Source organism: Thyridium curvatum (assembly GCF_004353045.1).
Source record: "Thyridium curvatum strain D216 chromosome Unknown NODE_2_length_892811_cov_85.036431, whole genome shotgun sequence".
NCBI classification, from domain to species: Eukaryota; Fungi; Ascomycota; class Sordariomycetes; order Thyridiales; family Thyridiaceae; genus Thyridium; species Thyridium curvatum.
In genome coordinates this window covers 92,736-108,379 of record NW_022156757.1, presented here as the reverse complement: position 1 = coordinate 108,379, position 15,644 = coordinate 92,736, and the positions used below count along the sequence as shown (strand labels likewise).

The 15,644-nt window shown below is 54.8% G+C and overlaps 6 protein-coding genes across 6 annotated transcripts; 4 read left to right on the top strand and 2 right to left on the bottom strand.

Annotated features, from left to right (window-relative positions):
• Window positions 1-671: 671 nt before the first annotated feature.
• Window positions 672-2,217, top strand: E0L32_000437 (uncharacterized protein; the record flags this gene model as incomplete). Its single annotated transcript, XM_031138780.1, has 3 exons — window positions 672-843; window positions 909-1,443; window positions 1,623-2,217. The coding sequence occupies 3 exons, from the start codon at window positions 672-674 to the stop codon at window positions 2,215-2,217; spliced, it is 1,302 nt and encodes a 433-aa protein (XP_030995754.1).
• Window positions 2,218-5,234: 3,017 nt separating this feature from the next.
• On the bottom strand, window positions 5,235-6,239 carry E0L32_000436 (uncharacterized protein; the record flags this gene model as incomplete). The annotated part of the gene is made up of 1 exon (XM_031138769.1): window positions 5,235-6,239. One exon carries the CDS (start codon window positions 6,237-6,239, stop codon window positions 5,235-5,237), a length of 1,005 nt encoding a protein of 334 aa, XP_030995753.1.
• Window positions 6,240-6,872: 633 nt separating this feature from the next.
• Window positions 6,873-7,387, top strand: E0L32_000435 (uncharacterized protein; the record flags this gene model as incomplete). The annotated part of the gene is made up of 2 exons (XM_031138758.1): window positions 6,873-6,960; window positions 7,008-7,387. The coding sequence occupies 2 exons, from the start codon at window positions 6,873-6,875 to the stop codon at window positions 7,385-7,387; spliced, it is 468 nt and encodes a 155-aa protein (XP_030995752.1).
• Window positions 7,388-8,429: 1,042 nt separating this feature from the next.
• E0L32_000434 (uncharacterized protein) lies at window positions 8,430-9,881 on the top strand (the record flags this gene model as incomplete). Its single annotated transcript, XM_031138747.1, has 1 exon — window positions 8,430-9,881. The coding sequence occupies one exon, from the start codon at window positions 8,430-8,432 to the stop codon at window positions 9,879-9,881; it is 1,452 nt and encodes a 483-aa protein (XP_030995751.1).
• Window positions 9,882-10,198: 317 nt separating this feature from the next.
• Window positions 10,199-12,079, bottom strand: E0L32_000433 (uncharacterized protein; the record flags this gene model as incomplete). Its single annotated transcript, XM_031138736.1, has 7 exons — window positions 10,199-10,357; window positions 10,415-10,514; window positions 10,573-10,904; window positions 10,963-11,296; window positions 11,351-11,479; window positions 11,535-11,911; window positions 11,975-12,079. The coding sequence occupies 7 exons, from the start codon at window positions 12,077-12,079 to the stop codon at window positions 10,199-10,201; spliced, it is 1,536 nt and encodes a 511-aa protein (XP_030995750.1).
• A 1,832-nt stretch (window positions 12,080-13,911) lies between these two features.
• Window positions 13,912-15,522, top strand: E0L32_000432 (uncharacterized protein; the record flags this gene model as incomplete). Its single annotated transcript, XM_031138725.1, has 1 exon — window positions 13,912-15,522. One exon carries the CDS (start codon window positions 13,912-13,914, stop codon window positions 15,520-15,522), a length of 1,611 nt encoding a protein of 536 aa, XP_030995749.1.
• Between the last annotated feature and the right edge of the window lie 122 nt (window positions 15,523-15,644).

Here is a 15,644-nt window from a genome sequence, read left to right as displayed (position 1 = left end):
TGAACTCTGGCCCTCGCTACTGCGTGCGCTCGGTCCTCTTGGCCGCCCACACCTGTGACCTTTCTGGGGCATGAAGTTCGGGCACAGGCTGTGCTGAACAGCGGCAGTCTGTTCTCCTTCCCGCGGCGCCGTTGCGACGCCTCGAGAGTACTAGCTACGGAGTACCTAGTCAAGTCTGTGAAAAAAGCTGATGATGTGGATGAGACGAACACCTGGTAGCACTAGGGCGCCGCCAGACTAGCATGACACCACAGTGCGGCTTGTTTCGCAGGACGATGCTACCCTGGCCCGACCTGGATCTGCTGGTCTTGACCTTCTCAGCTCGCAGGCCGTACACCGATCTAGTGCGCTGCTTGGGCAGGTTTTTCCTACCAAAGAAACAAGGTGATTTCTTGCCCCTGCATCCTTCGAGGCCTGCAGGCCTTGAACACCGAGTACCAGTCCCCTTGCAAGTCGACTCTTTCACATCTCGCCTTCTCGAGTGTTGATCTTGTCAGATCTTTCTCCATATATGGGACGAGGGCCCCCCATCCCCCTGCTGCTTCGCTGCATTCCTCCTCCTCCAGGCACACTCGTTCCAGGCAAAGATCATCGCTCTCTTGCACGCGGTGGACTGCTGCCGCTCTCTCTTGTCAGATCGAGAGCCCTGACCACGCTGCGAACAACACACGATGTCGGACGGTAGCCCGCCGCCGCCGGCAGCGCTGCCCGCGCCGAACCCGGACCCTCACGACTGGCTGCAGAACCTGGGAATCGCCATTGAGGTCGTGTGTCCGGCGCTGGCTCTGATTGTCACGATCCTCCGCGTGTACACCCGCATCAAGATCAAGAATTACGGCTGGGGTGAGTTGCAACGAATCCGGGTTGTTCTTCGTGTGCTGACTTTGGGGGAAATTTCCCCTCTGTAGATGATACGTGCATCGTGATTTCGATGGTCTTGTCCATCGCCATGTGCGTGGGCTCCATCATGTGCATGAAGAAGCTGTATATCGGCATCCATTACTGGGAAACGCCCAAGTACGCCTCGCCGGCGGAGATGCTCCGCGCGCTGGAGCCCGGCCTGATCTGGACGTACGCCGTGGGCGCCATCTACAACCCGATTCTCGCCATTGTCAAGCAGTCGATTCTCATCTTCCTGCTGCGCCTGGGAGGCACCAAGCCCGGCGTCCGCACCGTCGTCTGGATCACGGCCGTCTTCAACGCCGCCCTCATGGTCGCCGTCTTCCTCGTCGTCATTTTCCAGTGCAACCCGATCAACCACAACTGGAAGCTGTACGAGCCGGGTACCTGCATCAAGCAGACCGAGTTTGGCGTCTCGACGGCCTGCCTCACGATTTTGACCGACCTCATCGCGCTGGCGCTGCCCTTTTATATTTTCCTGGACCTCAAGATTGCAAAGAGGACCAAGATTGCTCTCTTGTTTGTTTTCGCTCTGGGTCTTGTGTAAGTTTCCCTTTGTTTTCTCCATCCCATCGAACCCCATTTTCGGGCCAGATTCCGATCTAGCTCAGCACCAATGTGACCACGACGATCATTGGCTAGGGTGGGCTCGTGGGAACGCAAGTCAAATATGATTAAAAAGGTTTCTTAGCTGACCAGGGTCCGCCACCCCACCAATACAGTGTCACGGCGATCAGCGTCGTCCGCCTCTACTACCTGTGGCAGCATCTCCAGCAGGCTGCCGACCCGAAAACGTATCCGGACGCCAACTACTCGCTCGGCTTCTGCGTCTCGGCCATCGAGGTCAACCTGGCCATCATCACGGCCTCCGGGCCGGCCCTGTGGCCGCTCGTGCGCGGCTGGACCCCGCGCATCTTCAGCAAGCTGGGCATCACCAACGGCTACCAGCAGAACAACTACGACGTCGAGTGGACGCCCAACGGCACGAACCGCCGGCGCACCATGGGCGGGGCGCCCGGCGGCGGCACCAACGGCACCAGCGGCGGCGGCGCGGGCATCATCCTGAGCCACAGCTCCAAGCACGAGGGCATCGGGCTCAAGGACATCCGGGGCGACCGGGTCAAGGGCCGCGTCGAGATCCGGTCCGAGCCGCACGACTCGGACGAGGAGGTCCTGACGGCGGGCGGCATCATGCGCAGCACCGAGTACACGGTGACGAGGGACGACGACTCGAGGCGCGACGCCCACGGGCGGAGGTTACCCGACAGCGCGTACGCCGACAGCGCGAAGCGGTCGAGCACGGGCGACTCGTACTAGAGTCTCGATTCTCTTTTCTTCATTTCCACTCTTGGGGGAGCCGCGCTCCGGGACAGCGATTGTGATACCTTGATGATGGATTGAGCACTGGTCAATCATCTACAACCAAAAAAATGGCTAGGAATATTCTTGTTTACCATTTGAACGTCGATTGCACTTTTCAGTCGATTGGTTTTTTTACACACAGCGAACAAAGCCATAGCGTGTACAATTAGCACTCGCACGTCTTTCCATCTTTCTCTAGACCTGATGGTCAGAAAATACACAATGATGCCCAATCAAGCAACTATCCCCTACTACATCTCTCTTGTTTGATGGCACTGTCGAAGCCACATATGTCACGTTGCGTTTCTTGTACTTGTATCTACCTCCGGACCTATTCTGCTCCCCAGTACGTACTCCGTAAGATCTGCGTTGCACTGGATGCTGCGTTGGGGCGTCCTCCTCCACTGAAAAACCCACCCACGACAAGCTTTTCGGGAGGCACCCGGCCTGTGCCCATCTGCCCATCAGTCAATCCTTCGCACTGGTCCTAACTCTGCTGTGTCCATATTACAGGCCTACCACGCAGCCCCTGATGTTGAGATATCTTCTCCGCTCTTGTTCTGTTCACTGCAACACAAAGGTACCCTCTCCTCCTGGAGAACATGGTCCTGACAAAAGAAAACAATAGGACAATGCATAAACGACGTGATATAGCGTCTGTGCGCCCGTGCCGTTCCCCGTCTCATGTTTGTGAGGCTGAGCTGAAGGGTGTCAAGATGAATCGAACCGGGGTCCAAACCTGAATAACGGGAACTGAGATTGAGAGAGGGCACCAACCACACGCAATCCATCATCAGCGACACACACATCGCTGTCAGATCCCCCTGACACCGACACGGAGCATGGTGTACAGACCCCTAAGAAAGTGCACAGTGAGGATTCACCTTTGCCTGGCTGTGTTCCCGGCCTGGAAGCCCCATGCTGACCCGGTGGGCCTCTCGTTCGACCGGGGACCCTGGTGGTTGGGTCCTTCTTCCTGATCTCGCCATGCAAGGTACATGGCCGGGGCCAGGTCGGGTCGGGATGATACAGTGTATATACTAAGATGTTCATACGGTCTCTCTAGACAAGTCCAAAGGAGTCGGTTGTTCCGGGCTGGGTTAGTGCAAAGCCCTTGCTAAGGGGGCTAAACAGCCGCTGTCTTTACGGATTGGCAAATCAGTGCAGATGGTTTTTCTCCTTCAGGGCCATCGGAGCTGAATGCTACTGTAGCTCTGCAGCTGCCATGTAGGTAAAGTACCTGTATGAATGGCCTACCTCTTTCAACCTAGTGCAAATCTCCGTATCTAGCCACGAGCATGGCTGTGCTGCCGAGTTCGTGTGTGTCTACTACTTCGTACTCGCTCCGTACTTTGTAGGATGATGAATTGAAGGTATTGAGCTTTGGTTTCAGAACTGGACGGAGTGGCTCATGGAGTCTGCCAATCTATCTGGTACATATTGCGATGTAGGAAGGACTGGTTGCTGGTAGGTATCCCGGTCGTTGGCAATTTGAATGTGCCGTACCCCGTCTGAGAAAATCCTCACTAGCTCCCTTGTGGCGTCTGCGACTGCCCTGTTTGCATGCAAGCGAGAATAGGAGAGCCAGGAGCTCAAGTCGACGTGTGCCGCTCCGTGGCAGCCGTGATGAGAGCAAGGCGTCGGCACTGCTCGAAAGACCCGACACACGCACGTGTCGTTGACTCGAGACCGTGGTTCTGGCATGATCTCCCCTTGCTTCTTGCAGTCTGGTTGACATATGACAGGCCCTAAACATAGCCCTGTCAAAAACGTGGGTAAACAGGCTCGTCTAGACATGTGAGGTCGTCTACTCGCCAGCCTCTCGCATCTCCATGCCCTACACCATCCCGACTCAGGGTACGATCCGCCCATCGATAGTTTGCAAAGCCGGCTCACCTGCCTGCCATGTGCCAAGCATCGCGCCCCGGAACGGTGCGGATGGGCTTTAGGGGCGGCGGGGGCAACCGCCGGGGCGGGCGGGAAAGGGAACGGGAAGGTCATGGCCGTGCGCATTCCTCTCAACCTTCAACGTCCGATGCTAGTTTCTCCGTAGTGCCTTACCTTGGTGGAAAAGGGGATGACTCGTAATGCGGACGTTTCACGCTTTCTCAAGGTGTGGCGTGGCGAGGCCAGAACGAGATTACTTCAGGACTTGTTGTAGGGCTAAGGAAGACGAGTCCTGCTAGGCTCGTCGCGCGGTTGCGCGCTATCGGTAGTCCTGCACTTGTCAGACGCCACGAGGTTCTGGCCCCCCTGGCGAGGCGGACCCTGGAGGATTGCCAAGGTTTCTTGACGGGCACTTGATGGCAAACCAGGTTTTCTCGATGTGGCCGAGAAGCTGGCACAACAATGGCATCAGGGGGCGCGAGTCGAGGCATAGAACACGCTGAATATAAACTTGAAATTTCTCTTAGCACTACCTAGTTACGTACTTGTAGTCATCGTCTAAAGAAGTGCCCGGCCATCGTCGTCTGAGGATGGCATAGTTTGCGGTCTAGATGCACGATTTTTATCACATCTCGGAAAAGCAAGGTTGTTCGTTGTGTTGTATGCTCGGAGAAGCACCAGCCAGGGAGTCCTTCCTTCGCTGCCATGCTCGATGGCATGGATTTGAGGCCTGCTCCGTAGGTTCCGCATGATACCTCACCCTAACATAACGAGTGAGAAAAGCGTTCTCGGGATGAGAGATGATTCGAAGGATTCGGCAAAGTTACTCGCGTCCTTCTCCCAGTAGTGTATGTTGCAATTACCATGAAACGATGCTCCTTGTTGTCTGCTTTGCAATTTTTCGTACCCTCCGACTCCCTGCACTGTTTTCGGAACGTTGGAGGGAATACGGCTCTTGAGATGCATGCAGCGTACGTGTAGGATCGTGGATCACCCCCAAGGCTCGGAATCTGCCGTCACGCTATCCAAAGGAGGCTCAAGTGAACGGTCGTTGTCAACTCATACTGTCCCTCGACGCATGCACTTCAGCTTCGTATCTTCTCTCCCATCCGTGCAGCAAACTTGGTCTCGTTGCCAATGGAGTGGTGCTCCCAAAGACGTAGTGCCGTGATCACTGTCATCAGCGACCACCGCTGACCCAATACCCCTGACTCTCCGCTACCCACAAGCCGTAACGTAAATGCGTCCCGCATGTTCACGGGCACCCCAGGCCAGGCAAGCGTGGCAACGACGTCTGCACCCTCGGTATCTGGCAATGGCGCCGTCACCCCCGGGACGAAAGTTGCAGACATTGACGACTCGCCCTCGTAGGCGCTGCCATTGGAGCTATCAGTCATGCCAAGCCGAAGCAACTTGTACCCGCCAGCGGGGAAGTCACCCCCTGCCCCGGCCTTGGACACCCTCCGCCACTCGAACGTCTCCCGCCGCATCTTCTCCTCGCTGCCGACCTCGATCCCAAAGCGGAACATAACGATCGTGTTCTCGCCCTCCCTGACCGTCCCGGCGCGCATCATCTCCGTCACCAGGCCGTGTGCGTCAGAAGCCCCCTTACCAGGAAGGGCAGGGATCTTGATGATAGTGTTGACCGCACAGCCGAGGTCCGATCCGGCGGAGCTGGTATCCGCCCCGGCGGCCGCGATGACCGTGTCGCTCTTTTGCATGCCGTTGTGTAGCAGCATGCCGGTGCGCTTGCCAAGAGGCCCGTTGGTGTGCCAGCCCAGCGTCACCTCGACGATGTACAGCTTGTCGGCCCTGGTCGCGCCGCAGAGGTCGAAGTACTTCACGCCTAGGAGATGAATGCGGTAGTGTGCCGTCATGAGGGCCGGGAAGGGCCGGTACGGAACAGCCGCGACGGCCCCTGGCTGGGCGGAACTGGAGCTGGCCTCGGCTGACTCGGTGTACTCAGGTGCTGCCGGCTGGCCGGCCTCCGGGGTAAAGTCCGGGTGGTCGTCGTAGGCCGGTGGGGCGGCTTCTTGCATGTGGGCGGCGACCACCTCGTCGGCGGGAAACTTGTCTTTGCTGCTGCTCATGTTATTCGATGTTGTGTCCTTGAACTGATTCTCTGCATGCGGGTATCTGGCTCTTTGGAAAGGAAAACTTCGTGCTTTCCCAAGTTTGGTGGTCGTTTGAACAATTCTCTGAGGCTGGTTACCGCCAACGGATCGTCGTGGCGATGCAACTGTGCCAAGAGGTGGATCGACAACCTTGGCAGGATCTGTGCCACATTTGTCTTGCTATCATTAGACACATGTCACTGTTTATAACTGTGTATGGCCCGTATTACCAAGGGCTTTGCATAATATCTTCAAAGATTTCCACTGGACTGGCTTGGCTTTGGAGGTGTCGTTTCTAACAAGCCCATACAGACGGCCGCATGCCTGAGCGCCCCTGTCCAAGGCTCTGATGGTATGCAGTGTAGTGTTACAGGAGAGTGAAATGAGAAACAGTTTGTTAAGTCCTGGCGGCCATGACCCTGACTTGACACGGCATTGGACAATATGATCAGCTCGTTGTGGCATCAACAGGAATAAAAGGGGCTAGAACAATTATTCGCAACATATTTGCAGTCATAAGAAGTATTACAAGACCACTTTACAAGACTTAGCGCCGTATCGTAACCTCGAGTTCTGCATTTACACAGCCTAAGATCCTCCGCAATCCCTATGTCCCCAGCTCAAAGACGCGAGTCCGCTTTGGAGATCTTGCCATCATTTCGACTGGTGCAGACTGGCCATAGCCTTGTTGGTAGTGGTGGGCATAAAGGGGTTTCGCATCCTGCTGATCGTGGTATGACATAGTGCCTGCAACATGCGCCGTTGAAGCAGTAGCCGCAGATCTTTGCCTTCTTCTCATGAAGAATGTGACAACACAGCCCGTCATCAAGGCTGCCATCGGTATGCCCACCCCAAGTCCAACCTTCAGCGCTGTGGAATCATCCGAGCCCGTAGAGGAGCTCGAGTTGCTCGATGTTGTGATCGCTCCCACAGGGGATGTCGTAGTGTCGGGAGCCCTTGTTTGTGTCGTTGTCAAGGATGGCATGCTTGGTGATGGTGCGATTGATAATGATTGGGTTTCCGTTGGCTTGGATGAGGAACTAGAGCTGGATGACTCTGGACGGGCGGTCGTGATGTTGCCGTGGTCGTCCAGGAATACTCCTCTGCCGGACTGGCAGCATTGAGTGTCCGCAGCGCAGCAGTACGTGCCGTCCGAACAGCGATCGACACGCGGAAGCACGTTGCTCTTAGATGGATTCTGAGTGTCTGTTTCATCTGTGATTTGGGTCCATGTTAGTCTCCGTGCTTTCGATATCTCGCAAGTCTGCTGGTTTCTCACTGTAGAGGCACATCTGGGCACATGAGTCGTCCCAGCCCTTCACAGCGCATGGCCCTCGAACGAAGCGGCTTTCCGGATCTCCAGGATTGTGACAGAGTTTGTTCGGTAGACATGTCGCTATGACATTACAGCAGGCGTTTGTACCGGGACAAATTTTGTTGTCCGGATACGAGAGGCCGTTCATCCCAAAGCAGTTGAGGGCGACAACCCGTGACGTGAGTGTGAACGCAAAAGCGACGAGTAATTGCATAGTTAAATGACACATGACGAGCCAAGTTATCGTGTCTTGCACGCTTTAGTTGACCACCGAAGGTTGACGGACTTTTGGGCGTATTCATGGCACAGCGAGGAGAGGCTCGAGACGAAGGGAAGTCAACTAACCCTTAAGTCGAGAAACTCATTAGGTTAATAAGAGCCTACACCGACATGAAACTCCTTACTAGCCGCAATCAAACTGGTCACATCAGATTGTCCTGCCCGCGCGCCCTCCTGAACTTTTCAAATGGCATGCAATGATCCGGCACGGCAGTCTGGTAGCGGGAGGCTTTGGCGCCGAATCCGGAAAATAATGGGGGTCGCTTGGCCTCATCATTCTCCTGAGCGCTTCCCTGCTCAACTCTGATTCGCCTGATAGAACCAACAGCACTCAGGTTGCATACAACCCCCAAAGAGCGTTTGAGGCTACAACCAGTCAGAGTCGCGCATGTTAGAATCCTTGTTGTACAAAGAACCAACAGATATCAGCTCAGGGGGCAAACCTGTTTTCCCTTGGAAAAGGGGCACACGATCAGTTGCTCTGCTTCATTCATGCCTAGCGCGTTCATGTCTACGTTGTTTTGAGCCGCTACGTAGGACTTCTCCCAGATGAATCTCATTGCAATATGATAATGCTTTCGGCAATAGGAAAACAGAGGACATCCAAAGTTCTAGCCACTGCCTTCCTTCTGGCAATAGCGCTGTCATTATGGCTGCTCTATCACCCTGATCTTGGGTCCTCTACACATATACTACGCCCTGTACATGAAAGACCAGCAACGATAGACACCAGCGACACGGCATCTGTCACAGCGGACATTGTACACTACTTTACCAGTCATCCTCTCGGGCCGCCATATAAGGATGTCTTCGGCGAGTTGGGCGAAAGATGTCGAATATTGGACGACTGGATCGTCCTGGCAGACACAACTAATGACGCCTCGAGAAGGAACATGTTGTCAGCTGCTATCGAGAAGACGGCAGCGCAGCACTTCCCCTTCCTGAAGAACCCGGGACACCTGACGAGCAAGGCTCCCCTATCGGAACTACGCAGGTCCTTCACACCGGGCTCAGCCGGCATCGTCATCCCAACGAGCGAAGGCACGCTGCGCTTCGCGGCTCACCTGGTCGTTTCCCTCCGATCAGTCCTCCACTCGAACCTACCAATCCAAATCACCTACGCCAGCGACAATGATCTCTCCGCGCAGAGCAGATCCTACCTCCAGTCTCTAGTCGAGTCCGGCCCGCCACTCGAGTTCCTCGACATCACCACCGTCTTCGACGACGCCTCCCTGGACCTCCAGCACGGCTCCTGGGCCATCAAGCCCTTCGCGGCCCTGGCCTCGCGCTTCGAGCGCGTCATCCTCCTCGACGCAGACGCCGTGTTCCTGCAGCCGCCCGAGGTCCTGTTCGAGCACGGCGCCTTCCGCGCCGCCGGCGCGGGAGCCCTGCTCTTCCACGACCGTCTGCTGTGGCAGCACGCCTTCGCGGAGCGCCACGAGTGGTGGAGGAGCCAGGTCCGGCGGCCGCCGAGCGCGGCGCTCAACAGGTCCAGGGTCTGGACGGAGGACTACGCCGAGGAGGGTGACTCGGGCGCCGTCGTCGTCGACAAGTCGCGCGCGGACGTCCTCGTCGGGCTGCTGCACGTCTGCTGGCAGAACACCAGGGCCGTGCGCGAGGAGGCCACGTACAGGATGACGTACGGCGACAAGGAGAGCTGGTGGTTCGGGTTAGAGCTGGCGGGCGCGCGGTACGAGTTCGAAGAGCACTATGCTGCTGTTGTGGGCTGGTTGGAGGGCGAGGAGGTGTGCAGCTTTGTCATTGCCCACGTGGATGAGCAGGATCGGCTGTTGTGGTATAATGGGAGCTTACTGAAGAACAAGGGTAGGGAGGAGATGAAACATGAGTATGAGGTTCCGGTGTATTGGATGGTGGATGGGGAGTGGCGGAAAGGGGCTACAAAACAGGATATGAGCTGTATGGCGAAGGGAGAGCCGAGGAGGCTATCAGGGGACGAGAGAAGCATTCTGGAGGCCATGATTGAGAGGGCACGAAAGATAGATCAAGGGCTGCATCTAAGATAGCAATTGAGCCTGCGGCACAACTAAACTCAATGCGCGAGAAAAGCATAATCAGACATGTGGTTGCGGATGTGATCAGCAGCCCATAGGGGCTTGAACAGGTAAGCGACATTGCGACCCTTTCTGTCTCATGCTGCCTTGTTCCCGTTGCCACAGTCGAAACGAACTTTCAGACAACCTCACCAACAGACAGTAAACACGCCGCAGGCATTCAGATCGCTGTTGTGATGATTTGAAATAACCAAGAATTTCCCATCTTCAATCCAATGCAAGCCTTTCATTAATTAGTCATTTCCAAGCTCAAGTGCCACACTTCATGCTTAGGATTGCGATTTCGCTTCACCGGTATCGTTGTTGCATTGGTAGATGCCAACCCTCATATTATCTTCGATGTGTGTATCGTTCCGACTCGTCTTGTTCTCGAATAAAATATTGATTTCTTCCAAAGTCTTGCCTTTGGTTTCAACCCAGAAGAGCCACTAGAATGACAAGCGATAAGTAATGCTGCTCGAGTGTAAGATTCTCACATCACTTACAATCAAAACAACAATCACAACGTCCCACGATGCGTTGATCACATACACTTTCCATCCAATGTTCTTGAATGCGATAGGCAGAATAAGCACAAAGATGATGCTTATACACAAGTTAGAACTCAACTCCTGTCCCAAGATATTGGGTTGAGATAACTTACCAGAGGAGGTTCTGTGTGAATTGAGCCAACCCAACAGTATGTGCGCGTATCGAATAGTTGGCAATCTCTGGCGGATAGAGAGTCATCAAAGGCGTCCACGCGACCGAGTAGACGCCTTGGAAGAGAAACATGATGGCTACATTGGCGTAGATCAAGGCCGTCGAAACATTACTCGGGTCATCAGTATACACTTTGGACAACACTCCGATAATCACGAGACAGAGGACGAGAAAGATCTCTGTCAAAGCGGCAGTCGACTTGCGGCCCCACCGGGATAATACTGCGGTGCCGACCAGAGCGCAAGGCAAACAAAATGCATTGAGAGCAATATTCTGTAGTTTGTTAACGTTGGTTGAACGTTGTGGTCTTGTCAGGATAGAGGTCACGTACCGCTTTGAGTTGTGATGTGATGTCTGTTATGCCTGCGGTCTTGAGCTCGGCCCCGATGTAGTAGGTTGCGATGATATTACCAGAGATCGAAGAGAAGACACCAATAGATGCACCGCCGATGAGAAGTCGCCTCCTCGTCACGGGATTCTTAATTACACCCCAAAGGGAGACGTCCAGCTTCTGTGAGTATTCCCATCCGGACCCCTCGACTATTGCCTCGTAAATCGCAGTGGTTACTGAACTGTCGACATCACCGTCAGCTGCAACGAGAGCAACCGAGCAACGTGCAGCCTCATGGTGATCCTGATACACCAGCCACCGGGGAGATTCGGGGCTATTAGGGGTCTTGTTAGCGAATGACGATGCTTCAACGGAAAGGTGGACCTACACAAATGGCAGAAGCATGATACAGAGGACGGGAAAGAGACCCTGGGTGATTGATGGAACTCTCCAAGCCCAGGCTGATGGCCAAGAGCTCGTCGCGAGAGTTACAAGAGCCATGATGAGGGCACCGACACTGGATCTGATCAGCATTGGGGCCATCACTCAGCTGCCCAAAAGGGGCAACTGACTAGAAAAAGTTGTTGAGCATGCTGACACCCCATGACCTCCAGGCGCTGGGAAACGTCTCGGAGAGGTACGTGCCGCTCGCGATATTTGCAGTCGAGCCGCCGAGGCCGATCATGACTCGAGCGACGATGAACATGGCAAGGTTCTGAGCAGCGCTCTGGAGTGCCATGCCCGCGAGGGCGATGACGCAGCCCCAGAATATGCCGGGCCGTCGTCCCATCCGGTCGCAGAGATAGCCGGCGCAGAGCGGAGCCAAGCAGCCGCCGACAAAGATGGCGGCTGTGCTCACGCCCAAGGTCGATTCGTCAAGGTGGAAGTAGTCGGTGTACTCGGTGAGGATGTTAAGGCCGTTCATCATGGAGCGGCAGGCTCCATGGGACTGTTAAGGTTGTATGTCAGTGGATTGATATTATTGACAAGATACAGCGAGGAGACAACGTACAGTAGAAACGGCCATCGAACAGGCCATAAGGAGGACTACAACCACGATAGAAGAATCGGGAACGAACGCAGGGAGCCATGTCCCGGTCTCAGTCCTTTTGAGCATCGTGAATGGTCGGAAAGGCTCGAGGGCGTTGTTGTAAGACAGAATAGTTCAGTGACAGGTGTCTATGCATTGGATCAACTTGTCTCATGCTATGGAACAGGTTCTGGTCAACAAGACAGAGAGAATACGTGCTGTATATAAGCAACCAGCGGATCTGTTATGATTTGGACTCGTGTAGGCGGACAACTGAATGGACCATGACACAAGAACGGCAGGACCCTTTGGCAACTCTTGGGCACGAACACCTGCAAAACCTTGCCTGCCGTGCCCCATGGCCCATCGACCCCGATTCCGGACCTACATGCGAGGCCGGACATGAAGACCACAGCGGCGAGACTAGGCATAATGGGGCAGTCCCGCAAGCGGTGAATTTACAAATGAAGCCATCCCATAGGCTTCGGTCAGGAAACACTTCAGACCCGATTAGGTTAAAATAACGCTAGCGTTGCGAATTGGCAACACAACACAGGGCTAATGCAGATCGTGATATCCACATTGCATCCGGGGCAATGTGCATGACCAGTATTGAGAACGAACGAGTGCTTGTATATCATATGGGCGGCCAGGCTATCCTGCCCTTAACTTATCCAAACCTCGAAAGCCAGAGACTGTTGCAACGTATTATCTACTACCCTGCACTTCGTAATTGGAAATTGTACCCTTAGACGCCCCCATGCCCGACTTCACATGGCCCGGAGGAGGCATGTGTATGCAACCTTAGGCTTGGTCTGGGTCTGCCATGTCCGGGTTGGCACTCGGTTTTGCTTTTGCCATCTATGCAGGCGAAGGCAAGGACAACACCGACACCGGCTAGTGAACCCACCGCAATGCCAGCGATGGCCCCTCCAGACATCGGCGCTGGGTGGGGCTGCCGGCTCCGGCCCCGGTTCCGTCTTCGGAGGTCCCGTGGAGGTACTGTTCATAGTAAATCGCACCAATTCCATACTTCGTTCGCTTCTACGTTACATAGCGAGCCGGTGGGCGAGCTCCGAGTCGGTGTTGTCAACAATGACCCCGAGTGTGTCCATGTGAATCTTTGCATGTGGCAGGATGGCGTACAGTTTTGAGTCGTTTGGGATAATTACGGACGGACAATTCCGGGCGGAAGCGGAATATCAAGTCGCCACAGTAGCTCCAAACTTGAGATGCCGTTGAAGCACCCGCGATGATCTTTTGTGCAATTACTGGGGTTCAGGGGCTTTAACCCTGTTCAAAGTGTTGAAATGTCCAAGAAATGGTGTGAAGAGTAATCTTGGATGGGGAGGACCCGATTGGATGTCTTTGCACAGATACCTCTTGTGTCTTACAGTAATCCGCTGGAGGGGGCTGTCAGACACTGAGCCAACGCCATATTCTTACAAGCCATCCTTGATGCGCGGTAGTTACTCAGGTACGTGCATATCCGCGAGCCAAGCAATGCTTGTCTGAGCGGAGCACGGTGCCATACCCAGAGGCAATGAGACGTTAGAAAACAGACACCTGGACTGTTCTCACCACTGTAAAGTGCGCATGTACACGAATGGAAACCTGCCTGACTTCCAAGGGCAGCGTTTCCTTCGTCGGAGCTTGACAGGTTGACCTGTTCCGCTGTCAGCATCAATAATAACTGGGCTGGGGCTTACGTTCCATTCACAGAATCAATGGCAGGCAGAGACGAAGAGGCCCCCACTGCCAGTTGGTGCAGCTTAGCGACGTGGTGCTGTCTATGCCCCAAGGTCCATGTGTTCAGTGTCACCACTCGCTCAACTCACTGTTCAGTACACATCCATTCTTACAAGCCGGTCAACTTCACCTTCTCCTCAATGCTCTGAATCCAACACTGCTGCTTCAACATGCTGGCGCCCTACACGTTCGGGCGTCTTCGCCTCTTCATCATCATCGGGAGCCTTCTTCTTTTTCTTGTGACTACCTATGGCCTGTCACGAAGTTCAAGTCGAACGCATCCTTCCCATAGCTGGTCAGGCTTTACAAAAGCTAGTCTAACAACAAACAGCAAAAATGGTTCACTATCGATCCCGGAGCTAGAAGAGATCCCACCCCTGAAACCCGGCGAGTCAGCCTTCTGCGAAGATCGTTTCGGTCCCCGATACCTGGAGCAGCTACGAGATCACACGATCCAATACTGCAAACCCGACTCATCTGCCGCTCGACTCTCTTGCCTGCATAGCCATGTTCACAACGACAACAACCATGATTCATTTTGTATAGGGCAGGGAGCTTTGTTAGATCTACCGCAAGCGAAGTTCGTGCTCGACTGCGAGGTCAGGGATCCGGATGCCGACGAAAGGGAAAAGGGACTGCTCGCGTTCAGCAGTCTCAAAACTTACTGGTATCAGACTGGGCCAAAGGTTGTCTTCGACAAGTATGTGGAGTTCAGCGAAGGCTCCGCCGAACCTTCTTCAGAACTACCTCAGAACAAGCACAAGAATGAGTTCGCGATATTGATCAAGCGAGAGGGAGAAGGAAATCTTTGGCACTGCCTTATGGAGATATGGGCGATGACGATCACCATGGACACTCTGCGCATCAGCCGTGACTCTGAAGACAAGCCGTTCTTCAGCTTTCCCGAGGACATCGCCAACACCCAAGTCTTCATCTTGGACGACAAGCCGAACGGCCCCTACTTTGGCCTATGGGAGCTACTCTCGAAACGGAAGCCTCTCCGTCTGACAGGAAATAAGGCGGAACCAAAGGCCTTGGCGCAATACGAAGGCAAACGTCTCGACATCATCGCCCCTCTCCCCGGCGCCAGCAATTCCCTCTGGCAGAACGACTGGGTCGTCCGCGACTGCACCGAGTCCCCGTTGCTCAGGCTCTTCGTGCAAAGAGTATTCCAACACCTCCACATCCCCCACAAGCCCGGCCCGCATGCTCCAGTGAAGAATCAGCAAGACGTCACCCTGACATTCATCGACCGGCGTGGCACCCGCCAGCTCCTCCACCACGAGGAGCTGATCGATGGCTTGCGAACTCGCTTTCCCGACGTACACGTCCAGTCCGTCGACTTTGGCAGCATCCCGTTCGCGGAGCAGCTCCGCGTTGTGCAGGAGACAGACGTACTCGTCGGTGTGCACGGCGCCGGGCTGACACACACCATGTTTATGCGCGAGGGTGCGGGCGCGGTGGTGGAGATACAGCCCGATGGGCTCTTTCACAAGGGGTTCCAGAACCTGGCGGGTATGACGGGGCAGCGGTACTTTAGTGCCCATGCCGAGATGGTTGCGCCTGGAGGGAGGACTGAGAAGAGGGCAGATAAAGAAGATGATGGACCCGGCGAGGGCGACACCGAATACTCGAGTAGGGGACAGTCGAGCCGGTTAAGGCGTGACAACGACTGGCAGAACTCGGATGTCCGCATGGAGGAAGATCGATTCGTGGCACTTGTTGAGATGGCGATCAAATCTCTTGCTAGCGAGGCAGTCAGGAGTGAAGATGTGGTTTGACCACATGGGTAGTGGCATTCTTTCGTGAACATAAAGGTCGCAGTGAGCTTTTTAGATCAGGCTTTTTCAAATTTCATCTCCTGGTATTTGGTAACGGTGCAGCTGTTGGGTGCATTTAGACT